Source organism: Filicampus tigris, chromosome 1 (genome assembly GCF_054856515.1).
Source record: "Filicampus tigris isolate MCC_2025a chromosome 1, RoL_Ftig_1.0, whole genome shotgun sequence".
Classification (NCBI taxonomy): domain Eukaryota; kingdom Metazoa; phylum Chordata; class Actinopteri; order Syngnathiformes; family Syngnathidae; genus Filicampus; species Filicampus tigris.
Window position 1 is genome coordinate 12,039,357 of NC_141217.1, and position 19,716 is coordinate 12,059,072.

General features: G+C 40.2%; 1 protein-coding gene across 3 annotated transcripts in view; it reads left to right on the forward strand.

Annotated features, from left to right (window-relative positions):
• Positions 1–19,716, forward strand: part of mib2 (MIB E3 ubiquitin protein ligase 2) — a 65,610-nt gene that overhangs the window by 35,210 nt on the left and 10,684 nt on the right. For all 3 annotated transcript variants that reach the window (XM_086037636.1, XM_086036926.1, XM_086038454.1), the window contains 9 exons: positions 319–513; positions 2,160–2,302; positions 4,642–4,749; positions 4,896–5,000; positions 5,163–5,325; positions 5,860–5,993; positions 11,505–11,653; positions 11,980–12,136; positions 13,422–13,576. In XM_086037636.1, the coding sequence (XP_085893762.1) occupies positions 319–513; positions 2,160–2,302; positions 4,642–4,749; positions 4,896–5,000; positions 5,163–5,325; positions 5,860–5,993; positions 11,505–11,653; positions 11,980–12,136; positions 13,422–13,576 (1,309 nt within the window). The remainder of the gene's footprint in view (positions 1–318; positions 514–2,159; positions 2,303–4,641; positions 4,750–4,895; positions 5,001–5,162; positions 5,326–5,859; positions 5,994–11,504; positions 11,654–11,979; positions 12,137–13,421; positions 13,577–19,716) is intronic.

The following is a 19,716-nucleotide window of genomic DNA, read 5'->3' on the forward strand; positions in this document are numbered from 1 at the left end:
CTGACTAATAGCGAATTTTGTCTTTGTGCCTCAATCATGAATAAGGAATCGCGTTTTTCACTTTCCATGCTGCACTAAGAAATTGAACTATTTTCTTCACACATTTGTGTTTGCCATATATATGTCATTACTTCACCACCTTTTATTTTCACCAGCATGATTACTTCTACTTTAATCTGTTGTTGACATTTCCTCCTTCCCTTTCTTAACGCCTCATGTAACACCGTGACTTTTCCGTCTTAAAAAGACCTCTCTCTTTATCTCTTGTTTACCAACACTCTGATTATCTCGTGCCTATTTATGTTTGCGTGTGTGTAGGCGGGGAGGGTAAGGTTGGGAAGGTAGTGGACATTCGTGGCTGGGATACAGAGTCTGGTCGCAGTGTGGCCAGTGTGACCTGGACTAATGGTACCACCAATGTCTACCGAATGGGGCATAAGGGCAAGGTGGACCTCAAGTATGTGTCTGACGGCCAAGGAGGCTTCTACTACAAAGACCACTTGCCAGTACTTGGTAAGACAGATTCCTCTATTAATCCAACATTCCTTAAAGGGACACTTGGGTGATCGTAACATTGGCATTTATATCATAGGTTTGCATGTAAAAATGACATCAGTACTAAAACTGCTCTGTCCCCTTTTGGGGCGTGGCTTGTGTTATTTTTTTTTGTCTCAGCGGTCTACGTCACAGGAGGGAGGCATGCTTGGTAATATTGCTCGCTTTCGTCTAAAACAGCGACCGATCGCCACCAAAATGCAAATGCACATTACTACTCTAGTCCACTGCAACCTGTGAAAGTATAAAAGTGTTCTCCACAATAGTTTGGATTTATTGACATAAAACGTGATCTCATCAGGATCACCTCCACAAAATCAAAAATACTGTGGCGATTGCTCCTCCACTTTCACAAGCTGAAGCGGACAAGATCATGAATGCGCACACGAACCCCAACTGGTTATATTCCGGACGTTTAGCTACGCTAAACTCGTGTCAACTCTCGGGAGGCAGACGGCGGCTTGCAGCAAGCAGCAGGGCAGGCAGATTGGATCTTTATACCCTCACCCCCTTCCCTCCCCGGCTAAAGGTAGGATAACGGGACGGCTAATAGCAACAACTAGCTTCAGGCCGTTAAAACAAAAGGCGTTAGCACAACAACATTAGCTCCTTACTGTCCGCCCAGCGTGTGGAGGTGATCATGAGCCCGCATCTTCATGTAGCGGGGTTGCCTCCCAAGCAGTTGCGTGCGGTGTCCGACACTGCTTGCAGCCGCCACCTTCTGCCTGAGTGAAGCGGCATGAGAGTGAGGTAAGCCAACAAGCGCCGATGTTCAGCGAACACAAGGTTCTAGCGAGGCTGACTGCACAGCCGAGTGCGGCCGCATTGGAACGTGCAATTTCGGCTGTTACGTTACCAATTGGACGGCGTGTTGTAGGTCGAAAAACTGGGGGCATTCCTCATCCAAATAAATGTGCACGTCTACTCATTCCCACTTCAGTCTCTGTAAATATCCTGACTGGTGTTTAATACCTCGCCCGTCCTAACCGTGATCAGCAAAAAGCAGTGTTTTTTTTTTTTTTAAGCAAAGAAGCAGTGTGCGCTCGTCCCAGCATAAATCTATGTAACTCTGCTCACTTCCACATTTCCTCATTCTCATATAAATCAGCCATGAAGAGGTTAATCCCTTTGATATGTTGAATAGTAGGGATGTCCACATACCTTTTGGTGCCAATTGATCGCCGTTTTTGGACGTTATAAGCAATGAAAGTTTCCAATGGAGAGTTTGGAATCGGTTCCTCCCGTGACCCCGGCCGAACAAGGATAGAACGGTATGGGGCGCGGCCATTGTCCTCAATAACAAGAGGCGTTTATTCATGGAGTTACTTATTTCCTAATTTCTCTAAAATGAATGGATAAAATAGGAAATGGCAACTCTTTTCATTTTCCTGATCAAAAAATAGATAAAATGAACTTGTTAGTGAAAAATGGCCATCCCGGCCCCAAGGTCCCTTTAAGTATCTTTAGCTCATCCCTTAAACAGATGGTAGTTTTGCACTTAGGGAAAAATGATTTTGCTTAATGTTGATCATTCTAATATTTTGAGCTATTTTTCAAGAGCAGCCTTGTTTACCTCTTGTTATTATGAATGTTTGTCCATCCAGGAGAGCATGCAGAGCTGCAGCGCCAGGAGAGTGCTGATGGCCACTCTTTCCAGCAGGGTGACAAGGTCAAATGTCTCTTGGAGGTGGACATTCTGCGACAGATGCAGGAGGGCCACGGGGGATGGAATCCCAAAATGGCAGAGGTATTTTAGTACTGTCCTTTGTGAATAATATTCCATATGGTGTGTTTTATTTTCCAATGCAGAAGACTTGGATCCGGTGTACGACCATTAACAACACATTGTACCTAGTATGGACGGGCATGATGAATAAATAGTGATTTTTAATTTATTTTTATTTTTTTAAGAATTTGGTTGAACACACACTCATAATATTGTATTGTAGTTACGAGAGCTACATATTAAAGTAAAGAAAAAAAAGCAAAAGAGATTTTCTATTAAGCAGCAACCAGATGGTCCGTAGTAAAAATCAGTCTATACTATTAGACTGTCTTGGCTAGAATTGTTTTATTATTATCATGCTTGTGCATTTGAAATAAACATGGGCATTAGGGGCATTATACCCTGAAAATAATATCACAATATATTTTAAAGGGGAAATCAACCCAAACAAATTTTTTTCAAGAATATGTTCCCAGCCGGCCCACTAGTTGAAATACTGCATTCTGATTCATATTGCGTTTGTGGAATATGAGCAGCAAAATCCACCCCTTTTTATCCATCTCTGGGGATGGCCATTTTGTCATTTCTGTCGACTGAAAATGATATCGCAACTACTCGGGGCTCAGGTAATGACCAATCACGACTCAGCTTCAGAAAAGAGGTCAGCCGTGATTGGTTGTTACTTGAGCCCTGAGGAGTTGTAATGTCATTTTCAGTCGACAGAGGTGACAGAATGGCCGCCCCATAGATGGCTAAAAACTGGTGAATTAACTCTTATTCCACAAACGCAATATTTATCAGAATGCCTCGTTTCAACTAGTGGACCTGCATAGAACATATTCTTGAAAAAAATATGTTTGGGTTGACTTCTCCTCTAAGGAAATTTGTGATCTCGATATTTCTGACAATATTATGGAAAAATATTACTGAGCAATATCTATAATGTGATTTCTGCTTCGGAACAACAGCATTTTTATTGAATGAATATTGAGGACACCCTTCTTTTCCAATCAAATGTAAACTGTGCAAATCTAGTGCAATTGTATAAGTTACAGCGCTTAAAATGGAAAAAAATCAAGTAGTGTTTTCCCTAGGAGGTCTAAATGTAACTTAACAGCTTAAAACCTGTTGAATAAAGAAACTAACATGTAATCGAAAGCCAAAGAACATACCGGTACACACCTTCAAAAGTCAAAATGTGAACATTCAGTGCCTATTAAAAGAAAACAAAAAGGTTTCAAAACAGTTGCCAAGCAGTATGACAGTTTAATGAGGTAGCATGACATTCCTGGAACTATTGCACATTTCTTATGTCAACTTACATCAAAACTACAATACACTATGCGATCGCTTCCTTAATATCCTGCCACAGTCTGCTTTTTTTGTCGTAAGGAGTACAGCTAGAGAGTGCTCGAGCAATGCTCGGTTTAAACATTTGTTCTCTTTTACTCTGGACAACAGTTGTTGGCTGTTTTCATGACCTCCTCACGTCTCTTCGTAGCCTGCTCATATTCGGCCACGTGTTTAAGCTTTACGAGGCGAAACATTCGTTGTGTTTTACCTTTGGCGGTAACAGTTTTCCTGCATAATTGCAAAGGGTTGTATTTTGCTGTACATCTGACCTCTTGTAGCCAAATCACCTCCACACGACAGAGGTAGCTCCCATTTAAGGCACTAAATCCTCATCCTCATTTGAGGTCAAAGTCGATGTTGCTGTGCTGCTCTCGCTCTCCGACAGTTATTTATGCAGTTGAGAGCTACACGCGTACGTCCGGAGGGAGGCGATGACGTCTAACGTTACGAAATACGTCATCATGTCCCGACAGTGCAAGTTTCACGGTTTTAAAAATTTTTAGCACCCCAAAAAAATCCACCGGTAATATAGTAGAAGGTATGATATGGCACACCCCTAATGAGCATAATGATTGATTTCATTGATTCAGAATTCTGAAGATCATTTGGGTGGACTGTTGCTTAATTGTGTCTTCCGGCAATTGAGGCAAAATGGAAGGCACTGCTTGGTTGCAACCAGTGGAGGTAGATTTTCTCCTTGCTGCAAGTTGCGCCACACGACACTTTGGATTAACTCATCCGGCTGGCATTATTTTGCTAAATGGAGCATTGGCTTTGAAACAGGAGTCAAGGATGTTAAGAGAGACATTCTCCCATATCATTAAAAAAAAACCCAAAAAAGACAAAATAGTATTATGCCGGTGGCTCAGATGGACTTTGGTGTTTGTAATAGTGATAGAAAACAACAGTTTAAGCAAGCGCTTGAGGTCCTTGCTACCAAAGGGAACATTAAGGTCAAAGCCATGCAGAGGGAGACCCAGGGCCAAACAACCTCTTTGTGTTTGCAGTACATTTGCCGGATCGGGACAGTTCATAGAATCACTGACCGGGGAGACGTCAGAGTCCAGTACAGCAACAACATCCGCTGGACTTTTCATCCGGGGGCACTTACCAAGGTACTCAGTTACAGTTGCATCTTTGCAGACGAGTCATACCTTAATCCAAACAGTTTTATAGTACTTGTATATGTATGGACTATTTTCCACTATTTCATCAGCTAAAAAAACGATGCTTCCAATTTGTATGTCTTCCTTTCTCCTAGGTGAACACATTTGGGGTTGGTGAACTTGTGCGAGTATTGGAGGACATAGATAGTGTGAAGAGGCTGCAGGCCGGCCATGGAGAATGGACAGACAGCATGGCTCCCGTACGCTCCTGCTCATGCTACACCAGCATTCATTTTCACTCTAGTCAAATGACCTGGAATGTCTTGATATTCTCTAAAAGACTGTGAGAACACAGGGGCAAAATATGAGATCAGTGAATATTAAGTCATGCTCATCCGCATTACGCAATATGTTTCCGCCAGGTGCTCGGCCAGGTTGGTAAGGTGCTGAAAGCATATGCAGATGGTGACCTCCGTGTGGCGTTTGGAGGCCAGACGTGGACGTTCAACCCAGCCTGTCTCTCGGCCCAGCCTGTGGAGGTGGACGCCAACCTCATGACGGCTGAGAACCCCGACGAATCTGGAAGTAAGGCCTCTGCCAGGACCAAGGGGCTTATCTCGAACACTCCAGCCTATCTTCTCCCTCTACGTTAGCCCATTCATCCTCCCAACTGCTTTGTGGCTACTGTGCATGCATGCACACATTCATTCTGTCTCCTTTTCATTTTTGTACTTGTTGTTTATTTCTTGAAATATTTTTTCTCCATGATCCTGTGTGTTAACAGTGAGATTACAGATCGTTTTTCTACCACTGTCAGCATCCTGTCCTGGTTGAGATATATTTTGCTCATGCGTTTGCAGTGCTTTATGTGTGCGTGTAAATTTTGCATGGCTGGGGCATTTTGACTCATTCTTGCAGTTTGTCAGTGATCTCAGCTCTAAAGCATCCTTTTTCTTTATAGTACTGTTTCAGGCGTCTGAATGGCTTTTGGACACCATTGCTCATCATACTGTCAATAGTGGGCTTGAAAAAAACAAACAAATGAATCATTCTCTTCCTTTTGTCTTCCCACTCTCTTCCCATCCCTTCCATTCTCCTTTTACCTCTGCCACTGTTCAGGTACAGTCATTTCTGTGTTGGAGAAACTGCTGTCTCAGTCCACAGAGCACGACAATCCCAGCCGGCTAGTCATTGAGGCAGCGCATGGGAGTGCCAGTAAAGTCAGAGAATTGTTGCAGAAGTATCCTGATAAGGCGAGTGCAGCACTTTTGCGTTTTGCTTCATGTCATGTGAAGTTCTATGCTGGGTGAACCCTTTTCCTGCAGGCTAATCTTTCATTTTCTTGACAATGTGCTCATGTACTCATGCATAATTTTTGCGTTTAAAAGCAAGAAATCCAGAATTGCCATTTAGGGCAAGACTAACACATTCATCCCTAAAAGCGTGATAGTGACCAAACAAAATACCTTTTAAGAGAGAGAATAAACTCACATTAAGTAAACAAAGAAAATGCAGCTAGTTATATCTTGCAATCTTGCACTGATTACACATAAAATGTGTGTTTGTTGTGTAAAAAAAAAAAAAAAAAAAATAGTGTACAGTGTAAATTACAGTGATTTTACAGTGAATTATTTCCATGACCTTGCCCTTAACTCAAAATGCATATGTCAAATCATGTTTCCCAATCGAATTGATTGAAAATGTCAATAATCCATTTCAGCATCCCCCAAAAACTGAACAGAATTTTTTGTAATGTAATTTTTATCGGGAAACTAGCATTCTATAATCTTGTACTTTATAAGAACATTTAGTATACAGGCAGTCCTCGTATTACGACATACGCGACCTACAACGTTTCAACTTTAAGACGCCCGTCCGTGCCTCCTGCATTTTGTCCCCAGCACCATAGTGACTATGTTTACATGCAGTCAATATTCGGGTTAAAGTCAAAATTCCGATTTCTAAATCGGACAGTGTTTGAATAACCCAATGTGTACGGCAACACACGACGTCATGACTGAAATGGACATCATTTCCGCTTGTTACTTTCAACTGTCAATAAAACGCTTGATATTCATGTCACTCACCACAGGAAGGAAGCAGCCGGTTTTCTCCTCGCTCCAAAAGTGTGCTTTTGTGCTGCGTCTCTGAGCTTGTTTACCTCTGCTTTGTGTATTTGCAATGGGTCTCGAGCCAAACAACACACTTCCGCATACAAGCACTTCCTGTACTACAAAGACCAGCATTCCTTGCGGTTGAGCAGTGTCATGCGCAGTGTCTCGATCGTGTCTGTTAGTGCGCCGGTAGTCTCTTTGCCTTTTTCACCTCTCCTCCTTCTCCATCCACATGTTGATGCACCATTTGCGTTCAAATATACATTTTGTGAAGTACTTCAACACCAGCACGTAGATGCTTTTCATTCGACCTTCTATGACATTTATACAATATAATACAACTTGATTTATTTAGCGCATTTCAAAACAGCTGCAACAGTAACAAAACACTTTACATAAAATAGTAATAATACAACAACAAAGACAGTGAAAACAGTCAAATTAAAACACTAATAATACGAATACATATACAGTAGACACCTGAAAACAGCAGAACAGGGTCAGTCTCATGCTGGGCCGAAACCCAAATGAATTCTAAAAGTGGACAGAGAGGGCGCTTGCCTAACATTTAACGGAAGGTCATTCCAGGGGAAACGACCGGCAACAGAAAAGGCTCGATTCCCCTCTGAATCTCCACTTTGTCCTCGGCACCTCCAGTAGCGTCTGGTCCGCAGACTTGAGGCACCGGCAGGTGTATTGGGGTGGACCAGCTCAGAGCGGTATGCTGGGGACAGGCCATTTAAAGATTTGAAGACAAATAGAAGTATCTTAAAATACTCTAAAATGCACTGGGAGACAGTGAAGGGAGGCCCGAATTGAGGTTGCATGCTCCCTCTTCCGAGCTCCAGTTAGGAGGCGATCCGCAGCATTTTGGTGCAACTGGAGACGCTTGAGGAAGGCCTGGCTGACTCCAAAATGAAGTACATTGCAGTAATCTAGCCGAGATGTAACAAAGACATGGATTACTGTTTCTAAGTGCTGTTGAGAAAGGAAGGGCTTTACCTTAGCCAAGATAAAAGAATCTGGATCTAACAACAGCACTGATTTGCCGGCCCAATTTAAAATCACTGTCTGATTTAAAACCCAAGTTCAAGACTGTTGGCTTTAGACGTCACGGGGGCCAAGGTCAATAGGATGTAATGTTGAAGGGCCACTGGGACCGAACACCATAAAGTTCTGTTTCCTTTTCGTTAAAATTTAAGAATTTCAGTGACATCCAAACTTTGATTTACTCTAGACAGGACAAAAGTGGTCTTAAGGAGAGAGTGTCTTTTTTGCTCAGTTGAACAAAGATCTGACTGTCATCCGTATAGCAGTTGAAGAAAATAGGCTACCATGTTTTTGTACAATGAAAACAGCAAGGGCCCCAAAATAAAACCCTGTGGAACACCATACAACAGAGAGGCAAAGCAACCTAGGCTAACACGAAGTCCTGCCAGCCAAATAGGATCTAAATCACTCTGGAGCGCAACCGCTAATGTACATTGGTGCTGTCAATGAGCCAGAATACAGTGCTCCACTGTATCAAACGCTGCAGTCAGATGATCCAACAAAACATGTGTAAGAATTCTTACAACATGACACAGAGTCTCCAGTGTCATTTGCCAAGAGGATATCATTAAAAACTCATAACAGGGCTGACTCTGTGCTATTGTTTTGTATTTAGCTAGCTAGCAGAGGCTATGCGTTAGACCCCCACACCTCCTCAACCCTGTCCATTACATTCTAAAAGGCAATATGTTTAGGGCTGGGTGATTATATGATCGAGAATCTTGATATTAGTGAGCAGCTGTGAACTGTGAGCATATTTACTCCATCAGACGCAGCAGAAATGTGTGTGACGGCAGCTAATCAGAGTCCAGCTTTTCTTTCTCTGTTTTGGTTTGCAAGGTGAAGTAAACGAAAAGTGATAAAAGTAGTGAACCATGACCGAACATGTAGCGTAAACGCGCATCTGATGGGCATTCATGACTTGGCGTTATCTTCTGAAGATGAAGCTATATTGACCGGGGAAATTCCTCACCCTCACTTGTGTGGCGGTATCTTTAAAGCGACCTTCAAGTATATGAAGCTGTTGTGCAAGGTACATCCAAAAAAACAGGCAATACAAGAAGTACCATCCAAGTGATGATGTGGAGAGCATGAAAATGCAAGAGGTGTTTTCACAGCCTGCCCACGTAGCATGAGCAGTTTTTTGAGCCACTGAACTCAATCAATCGTCATCTTATGATCATGCACATTTGTGAGTAGCAATGATGTTTATGCCGTATGTAGAATCATAATGTAAATAATATAATGTCTTATAATGTCTAATAAACATTCATGTCTTGAAAAAATGTACTTCATGTCACTACTTGAAGTACTTGCTATCTACCTTAGTTTTCAGTACAGATGCTTTCGAACGGGCAATTTCAAAACAATGTAAATTGGTGCTAATGATGGAGATTTCTTTTAAAATCAAAACCCCTACACCGCCTACTTACCATAGGCGAATGGTTGCCGGTCCGCTAAGAACATGTATTTCTATGACCCCGTCCCACAGTGAGACAAAAAAAGGTCGGGGACCACTGCTGTAGGTTACAGGACAGCTGATAAGGTAATAATCTAACCGTGAAGCCATTCTTGCTGGACATCTGAAGAATGTAATGTTTGGAAAAGGCAGCTCAGTAATTCAGAAACAACAAACAGCTGAAGCTACTCTGTCCATATTGGAAAGAACAATTCAGGACTGTGTGAGAGATATGTAAACACCTTCTATCAAAGTGGAACTGCCATCAATACCACCCACACCCAGTAATGCCTTGACCCACGTGACCCTGATGATGCAGATGGAGGGCAGGCCATGACTCACATGGGACATCAATAACTCTCTAGATGATAATAAGCCCCCACAGGAAGTGTGCAGTGAAAAGCTAAAATATGATCTGTCAATATGAAAAGTCATTCTCATTAAAAAAAAAAAGAATGTGCTATATTTCAAGTTTGTTATAACGCTCATAACTGTGATAATAATTTTATAATAAGGTAATCATTATCAAAGCATTTACATACTTAAACAAATAAAATCCATTAATTAAAAAAAAAACAACTAAAATGCGAAAGTTGAGTTTGATTTTTGGCCACCCAAAAATACTTAATTTAGAACCCTGATGTATATATGTATGTACAGTGGGAACGGAAAGTATTCAGACCCCTTGAATTTTTTTCATTTTCTGTGTCATTGCAGCCATTTGACAAAATAAAAAAAAATTAGAAAAAATATTTCGCACTATGTGCACCTCATCTTGAACAGAACAAAAGATATGTTTGCAAACTTATGAAAAAAGAAAAACTGAAATATTGTATGGTCATAAGTATTCAGACCCTTTGCAGCGACCATCATATGCTGTCCATTTCTTCTGATCCTCCTTGAGATGGTTCTGCTCCTTTACTGGGGTCCATCTCTATTTAATTAAACTGATTGGACTTAATTAGGAAGGGCACACACCTGTCTATATAAGACGGGTCTGAATACTTTCTGTACCCACTGTATATTATGGTGTATTTATAATCCATGTTTTGCAGTTCAGTATCTGTACACAATTCATGTAACCGGAGGTTTTATTATAGGGTCAGGGACGTTTGTTTTTTTCTCCCACTGCTAAAGGGGGGCTTGACCGATACATAGGGGGCCTAAGAAACTAATTTATAAATCTATCTTCGAATATCAAATAAAATGCTGGAGGGGCTTAACTGGGGCTACACAGATTTCTGACAGGGCAATAGCCCTCCATAGCCCCGGTTTAACGCCATCCTTGTGTAACACAATATACTGTATATTTTGTACTATCACCGTAAAAAGTATTCAAGCAAGGAATCTCTAAATACATATGTCAGTTAAATACAGCAAATTACATTAATCTGATTTAGTATGTTGTATGTTGTATTATATATCGTCGCTGTCCTGTGAAAAACACTTATCTCCAATTTTGGAAACTTTTAAAATTTTCACTTTAATGCGATGTCAGTAACGCGGATACATGATTCATGTAAAAATAAGAAAATGGAAAAAAAACGGAAATAAGTGTTTTTCACATGACAGCGATGATATATTATATGTGGATGTTGATCATATATATTTGTATCTGCTGGCGTCGATTATGCTGTACCTCAGGGGCGGAGCCATGGTTCGGCACAGGCCCACCCAGATTGACAGACTGCCCACCTAGTGAGATTCATGAAAAAATATATACTTTAAAAATTTTTATAAATTATTGTTGAATTTGTGTTTCGTTGTGATTTTTTATTTTATTCAATATTAACAATGGCATAATTATGGTAGTCTAAGGAAGATTTGAACTTCATATTATTCAGTTTGTTATTTCATTTGAATTTAAGATGTGTCGGGACATGAAGATTGTGCTCAGTGTGAGAGAAATATTAATAAATGAATAAATTAATAAAATATAATAGGCCCACCCTGATTTTTCCAGGCCCACCATTTGCCACGTTCTGGCTCCGCCCCCTGCTGCACCTATTAAGATTACGTACCACGTGTATGAGCAACGTGGTTGACATTGATGCTCAGATTATTTCCAGCCAGTTAGTTCGTCTCTGCTTGTGTTCAGTCCACCTCCAATGAATCGTCAACTGCGCTTGTGCTCCTGGCAGGTGGACATCAAGAACCAGGGCAAAACTGCACTGCAAGTGGCTGCACACCAAGGCCACATGGAGGTGGTGAAGGCCCTGCTCCAGGCCAACAGTGCTGTTGAAGTCAAGGATGAAGATGGAGACACGGCATTACACTACACTGCCTTTGGGTGAGCATGCGGGTGCTCTTTGTTGCTTTAAAAACAATGATAATGCGGTGATTGTCAAAATTGACAAGTGATAATCCACTCGGAGGAGATTTTTAAGTGCCTAATCGGCCAGCCATATCCTCTCCTCAGACTAACACGTGCTCAGATGGGCTGCATCTCAAAGTCTCAGCGAGGATTATCGCAATAGTGGAAAAAAAGCTTTGTGAAGTTGATTGCTGCCAAACATATAAAATGACCGTTTTTAAACTATAATCTGAATGGACAGTTGGATCCATCAGAAGCATTGTCCAGGTGCATTTTATTTTTGTATCCTTTCTTTGATCTAGTAACCAGGCAGAGATTGCACGGCTACTATTGAGCAAGGGAGCAAATGTCAACCTCTTGAACAACTCCATGTGTACGGCACTCCACATTGCTGTCAACAAGGGCTTCACAGATGTCGTGCGCGTGCTCACGGAACATTCAGCCGATGTTAATCTCCAGGTGAGAGAGCTTTCCTTAATGCCATGATAATTCATTAAAGCTGAAGTCAACCCCCAATTTTTTCTATGCACCTTCACTCGTCTAAACATGGCATTCGGATTAATATAGCGTTTCTGGAATATTAAGCAGAAAAATCCACCCGTTTTTAGCCATTTTAGGGGGCGGCCATTTTGTCACTTTCTGTCGACTGAAAATGACATCACAGATGCTCAGGGCTCAGATAACGACCAATCATGACTCAACTTCAGAAAACAGGTGTCCTGTGATTGGTCGTTACCTGAGCCCTGAGAAACTGTGATGTCAATTTCAGTCGACAGGAATGACAAAAGGCAGCCCCCTGAGATGGACAAAAACGGGTGGATTTTACTACCTAACTCATTTTCCACAAACACAATATCAATCAGAATGCTGTGTTTTGACAAGTGGGGCTAAATTGAACAAATTATTGTAAAAACATTTTGGGGTTCCCCTTTATGAATGTACAGTATTAATTACACTGAATTGTTATTTTTTTTTAAGTACATAAAGAAAATGCTGTTTGTGTGCGATCCATTTTACTGAGGCCTTGCCGTAACCTTCTATGGCTCAGTTATAAATGTCATAAGGTTCTTTTAAAGCACTCGCACAATTTCACCAACATTTATGGTATTTGACTGTGACACTTCAACCCTATTAAATTAATTGAGTGTCTCTTCTGAAACTGCCTTAGAACTCACTAACAGCATATTCTTCTGCTTGACTAGTGTGACCACTCAACTAAAAATGTGGAATTTCAGTCACGTGTTTGTGTTTTCTGCCCTCTGTCTATTTTCATAGAATTCCAAATCACAAGTTTGATTTTAAACTATAATTTAAATATCATTTGTACAGCTTTAACCAAATGCCTTTTCATGAAGTATGATTTCATGAAATACAGGTCAGCGGGAAAGGTAATACAGTAAGTATTCCGATTACACATGATTTCCACCAAATATTTTCGAGGGCTGGAGCATGGGCCAAGGAATAAGTTATAGAATTTTGGTGAAGATGGCTTTAAAGCTTTACAGCAATTTATTTTCAGCATTCGAGTCACGATGGTATCAGTGGATGTGCCCACACCATCCTTAATCATATTTGCATTGTAATAGCTGAATAGTATGGCCATTACATTTCAAGTTAGAAAAGTAATGTAATGATTCTTTTATTATTTTCTTGGTTAAATTGTCCTACTAGAATTGTACATTTTGCTTCATGGAAAAATGTTTTACTACTAAAAATGTTTTACTATCTTCCCCCCACCTCCCAGGATTCCTATGGGGACACACCTCTGCACGATGCCATTGCAAAAGATTTCCGCAATATCATCGAGATCCTTGTTGTGGTGCCCAACATTGACTTCACTCAGCAGAACCACAGAGGATTCAACCTCTTGCACCATGCTGCTCTCAAAGGAAATAAACTGTGAGTGAAGTTCATTCTGTCATTGAGAGCTTGGGTTTTAAACACTATTTACAGTGCTCCCAAATGTTACGGATTGTCACTATTTTGTGACATTAATCACTGAATTCTGACTTGTTATGGCAATAATGCTGATTATTCCAGATGCAAATAATGCGATAGAATGAACATCACATTATTAAAAAAATAAAAACCTGCCTCCCCATTGCAAAATCCCCCAACCTCCCTGATTTACGCTCTTCGTATTGGGGAGTGCTTAGTACTTGCTAGTGCGCTGCCCCTGCTCCCTCCGATCTACAGCTTGCTAGCTGACGTGGCTAAACACGATGCAAAGACGCAAGTTCGCTTTGCCAACACAGCTTAAGTCACCAGTAAATAATCATCCTCTCCATAGCAGCGTATAAGCTTTACTTCTGACTAGAGATAGACCGATAGACTTTTTTCAGGCCCAATAGAGATTATTAGTAGTCAAGGAGGCCGATAACCGATATTTGGAGCCGATATTCATTTTCTGTGAAATGGACAATTAATTAATTAACATCAAAATCTAAAGGAAAATTTACTCTTAACTTTGTTGTAACGTCTTTAAGCATATGTATTGAACAATGTTTCAGGTTTGCATAATGGTGATTTTTTTTTTTTTAATCATTATTTACAATAATTTTTGTAAAGAATCATTTTTATAAAATTCTAATAAAAAGTTCAGGGAGCACCCATGATTGTCAGCATGTTTTAAAAAACTATAAAGAAAAACTTAACCAATAGATCCACATAGTTTTCCAAAGTAAATGAAAATTTCCAAATGACAGAAATGTTAAACTTTCACATTTTATGCCACTTGATATGTCGTGAATCGGCCCAAATTGACTTGAATTGTCCTGAAATCAATGTTAAGTAAATGGGAATTTTGCAGCAATCATAATTTTTAATAAATGATGTCTTAAATGTATTCTTATTTATAATACAAAATATATGAACTGAAGAGTGACACGAGTGACTTTTTCATCAACAATGTGAGTATAAAAAAGGTTGAAAAGGTCCTAATTCCTAATTGCAGTAAAAGCGTTGCGATGCTTCACTTCTTAGACAATAATCCCCAAGAAGGATTTGAAGGACTTTACCTAGCCCAGTAAATATGACAATTTTCTCAAATTCACACTCTTAAGACTACATGAAACATTAATATTCAAAGTCTTTGATGGTAAATATTTGTAAGATCACTTAGGCTATTAGATCATTGTAACAAATGTAAAAAGCAGGACAAGTGGCCTATATTACATAACTCACATTTTGTCAAAAAGCATAAGTACAGGACGGTGGTTGGGCTCTGACTGTGTTTGCCTGGACTGAGCCAGCCGAAAGTATGCCGATTTGCGCCTCGTGCATTGATGACGCGAGGCAGCTTGGAGTTGCAACAACTCATATGAATTGCACCACATGACCAACAACAATTCATACGTACGTCACGATAATATGCTTCAATTGTGCAGAGGCATTCTCACTCAAGCATCAGGATTCTTTTCCCTGGTCAGCGTTGAGGGGAATGGTGAAATGCAGATGTGGGCATTTTATTACATTTTTCTGGTCAGTCATTAGTCTTCTGTCAACGGCCAGGGACACCTGATGGTGTCCGTCAGTGACAGAATCTATCAAATAACTATGCAGATAATACTTCACCTTTTCAGCATAGATACCAGCAAATCAGGAGACCATATAATACTTTTTTTTAATTTATTTTTTCTAATTTAGTGGGTGCAGTTGATCGGCAGGTGTGATCTGGAAATGATGGTACATTATTTCCTGTGGGAAATTTTGCTTTGGTTTTTATGATTCCGTTTTAGTCAGGCTTTGTGGAATGGATTAACCAAGATAACAGAGCTTCCACGCTATCTATTTTATCTTAGCTATCTGTACACACGCATACACCTACACATTCAACACAGTTTCTCATTCAATAGCGATTGAACGTGTTTCCAAACCTCTACTTTTGGTCGTGGGAATGTATGTATTTGCCATAATAGAATATAATTTAGATAAATAAATGTTCTTAATTGTTTAAGCACAGCACAAGTGGGTAACTATCAGACTTTAAAAAGGCAGTTGCATCGTAACACTGTTTTGAAAGAGCCACATCAAATCCACCGCTTTTCAACCTGCAGGAAAATATTTTATTATCGTAAGTCTTCGGACCTGTCTGATTTCTGTGACTTGATATTTTTCACAGTCCACCAAGTCTGCCTAACCGTGATGAGGTTTGTGCTCCAGGGCTTTTATGACCTCATTTGGACTTTCCTTTCAAATTATAGCAAAACCACAGAGTGGAAAATTGTCCCCAGCTATTTTTAAAGAGCTGCCATGAAGACAAAAACAAGACTGAAAAACACCAGCATCCCCATATATTTCCTAACTAAAGCAATGGCACTTCATTTGAGGTTTCCATTTGAGATTTCAAAAGAGTTTCTTATGTGATTTGGTGGATAATAGCTGGGAAAACTATACCATAATGTGAGGATGCTGTTATTATTATTAGACAGGGTCGTTACTAGGGTCTGTTCTTTGAGCAGTACTCTCCAGTATTCATTAACTATTTCCTGTGTTGAATTGATTCCTGCAACATTGTTCTGGGACACAGTTTTCTTGGACTTGTCTTAAATATTAATCTTTTCATCACTGGCATATTTTTTTCCCCATGTTTAAGTTCATTTAACAATTAATACTGTATGTTTACATGCAGTCAATAATCGGGTTAAGGTTAAAATTCTGGTTTTTGAAACATTCGGGATAACAGAGTTACTCCTGTATACATGGTAGTTGTGATCAATTGGAATATCCCGATGGAAATAAGCAACGTACGGATAACGCCCTGATGCAAATAGACCACATTTCTATCTAAATACACACGTATACGTGTGTCTATGTACAAAACTGTCATTTTGACCCTAGAGACAGAAAATAACATGGAAACGCCACGATTAAATCAATGTATTCAAGCTAAGCTCGCTTCGGCGAGTAAGCGGGATGTCGTGCGTACAAGTACTTCCTGTTCTCAAAAGAAGATTCCTTGTGTATAGAGCATGCACAGAATACAAACCAATGCCCCGTTTAAAGGAGGTAACCCGATCGCATTTATATGACCAGAATATTCAGGTTACAAAAGGCCAGGGCTTTTATTCGGGTTTTTAAAAACTCGAATAAGATCATATTTGGGTTTTTGCGCATGTTTACATTTCGTTTCAAAACCTGAATACTGCCAATATTTGGGTTTTGAAAGGGTTAGTGACTGCATGTAAACGTAATCAACGTGTGACATTTGTCTCTTTCTTCAAAAGTAAAGCAAATCTATAAAAGCAGTTTTACGGTGATAAGATGTGGCCCTTGGTTAGATGGGGGTATTTGGTTTGGGGGTTTTTACTGCATTTCTTTTGAGGAAATGGGGGCGGGGGTTTAAGTTCACAACAAGTTCTGGAAAGGTCCTGAGAAAGAAGAAAAAGGGCAAATAACTGGTGTTTTCTTTTTTTTCTTTTTTTTAAACCAATGATGAAAACTCAGTTTGTAATGTAGTAATGAATTATCCTGCTGGGACTGTATAGGCTGTATATCTGAGATGCTCCAGAGCCATTTCTTTAGAGATTTTAGCATAAGGCAGCCTAATAATTAGAGACGCAATATATACTGTTTGAGCATCATCATTCCGATGTACGCTCACAATAGCTGGTCTTGCAAAGTACATCCAGAGACACCATGTCCATGTAAAAATAAGAAATGGAAAAAAAATTGAAGTGTTTTTCACATGACAGCGACAATATGTATGTGTGCGCACACATATACAATGAAGATGTGGGCATTTCACTAAATTTTTATTTTGTACAGTGTGAATGCTCAGCCGTGTGTGTGTGTGTGTGTATAATACACGTACATTACACACCACTGGTATACATTGGCCTAAATCACACGTATTGTCTCAAATGTACACAAACACAGTTGCACCGCCGGCACTAGTGACCTTCAGCACACATCTCACCGCTGGCCAATGATATTACAATTATAATACAACAGATGCAGACCATAAGAGAGATTTCACCTTCTCTTAGCATCCTAGCTCTATGCCATGTTCTCTGCTGCAAATGACTCTGTAATTTGTGAGCTATTGTACTTTACTTAAGATGCATTAACTTTAGCCTTCATACAAAAAAAAACCTCCTTATGTTCTTAGTTAGTATACTTGTGGAAACATTTACATTGTAATGGCATCATTATCTCAGACAGTCTTTTTAAAGAGAAAACATGGCTCCCAAGTATGTTAAGTTTTTATGGTCCTCAGAATGGACCAACGGTGTTTACTTTTACAGCAAAGTAATAGTGCACAAGTGCACTTTCTACAAAACAATTATTTCAGTCAGTTGTTGTGAAGTAACAAAACATGTGTATACATTATACATTACCTCTAGCAGAACACAGTACAATATGACATGAATACTTTATTGCCCTCTTAGGGAGTATCACTTTTTTTTTTTATATAAAGATTATGTAATGTGTCGCAAATAAAGCACTGGAAGGGTAGGGTGTTGGCGTATTATTCCAAATGGCAAACTTGCAAACAATACGCCACAACATGCTAGAGTGTGCCTAGGTGAAGGGGTCAAAAAAACTTCGAGATCCACTCCACCTCGTAGTCATTCCCTTTTTTAATTTTTACCACACCGCTTTCTGGAAACTCATCAGACGTAGTTGCAGTATTAGTGAGAGCTGGGCACTTGACGCTTTTTTGCCGGTCTGTCCTCCGTCCCCGACCTGGGTACACTTCCGTCCTCGTCCCTCTGTCCTTCATTCATAAAAATGATCATCCTCCAACCCCGTCCTTCCAGATCCTTTTAAAGCGGTTCCGTTCTTACATTCCGTTGGTCTGCCGCCCCAAAAAAACGTCCGTGCATGACATTAGCTCAAGATCATTAGCTGGCTAATTTCCTTTCCATTTTTTTCCCCCCCTCGTCAGTGAAATGGGCGGCCACTAGAGGGCAGACTATGCCTGTGAGAACAATACTGCAGGGAGAGAGCGCACATGAAAAAGAGCACTCCGGTGTTGTACAGGCTTTTAGCAAATCAGTCCTTCGTTTTAAAAGAACCCAATACAACACGTCATCCAGGACTTCACCCAGTTAGGGCCGATTAGAGGGCCGAATGAAAACCTACCTCCGTCCTTGCTTAGTCCGTCCTTTTTGAAAGATTTCTCGTCCACCATCCGACCATCCACATAATGGGCGTCCGTCCCGTCTCTGGGACTTAAATGCCCAGCTCTGTTCTTAGTAATAGTGGTAGTCGTAGTAATGTGGTGAGGTTCATAAATGCTGAGGCACTGACTGAACATATGAATCCAAAGTGGAAAATTAGCCTGCATTTTGACCGTAATAGAAACATTTGTTTACAAATGTTATAATTCTGCTTCAATCAATTCCACACAGTCCAACAATGTGATTAAAAAAAATAATAAGGTCAAGTTCATTGTCGTTGCTATTTTTGTGTGTGCTAATCTCTCTTTTTTACCTTTAAATATAATTTGGTCTTTATGTTTAATATGGTATGAAAGTCTCAATTATTAAAATTAGTCGCGTGTCTAGTATCATAACTGCACTGTTCGATGATTAATATGATGAATTTATTGGAGTCAAACGGAGTTACCTCAATACAAGTGAATAAAATAGACCACCGGGGATTTAAAACACACTGCCAACACAACACGACTTCAGCAGGGGGGAAAATGGATGATGGTCTTAGACTGGCCAAGTCAAGTCACTTAACCCACTCGAGCGTGCATTTGACCTTCTGAAGAGGAGACTGATGGGAGAAACCTCCAGAAACAAACACGAACTGAAGGAGGCTGCTGTAAAGGCCTGGAAAAGAATTTCAAATGAAGAATGCAACAGGCCGGTGAAATTAATTCATGGGCCGCAGGCTTGACGCAGTTATTGCAAATACGGGTCATGCCACCAAATATTAAATGTTATTCACTTTGAGTGAATTTAATAATGCTCATTCCATTACTTTTGCTCACTTGAAAAGTGGATGGCTTCAAATAAGAGGTGCTATGTCCTGAATTGTTTAACACATCTAGATATAATACCATGAAATGAAAAAGATGGATTTAT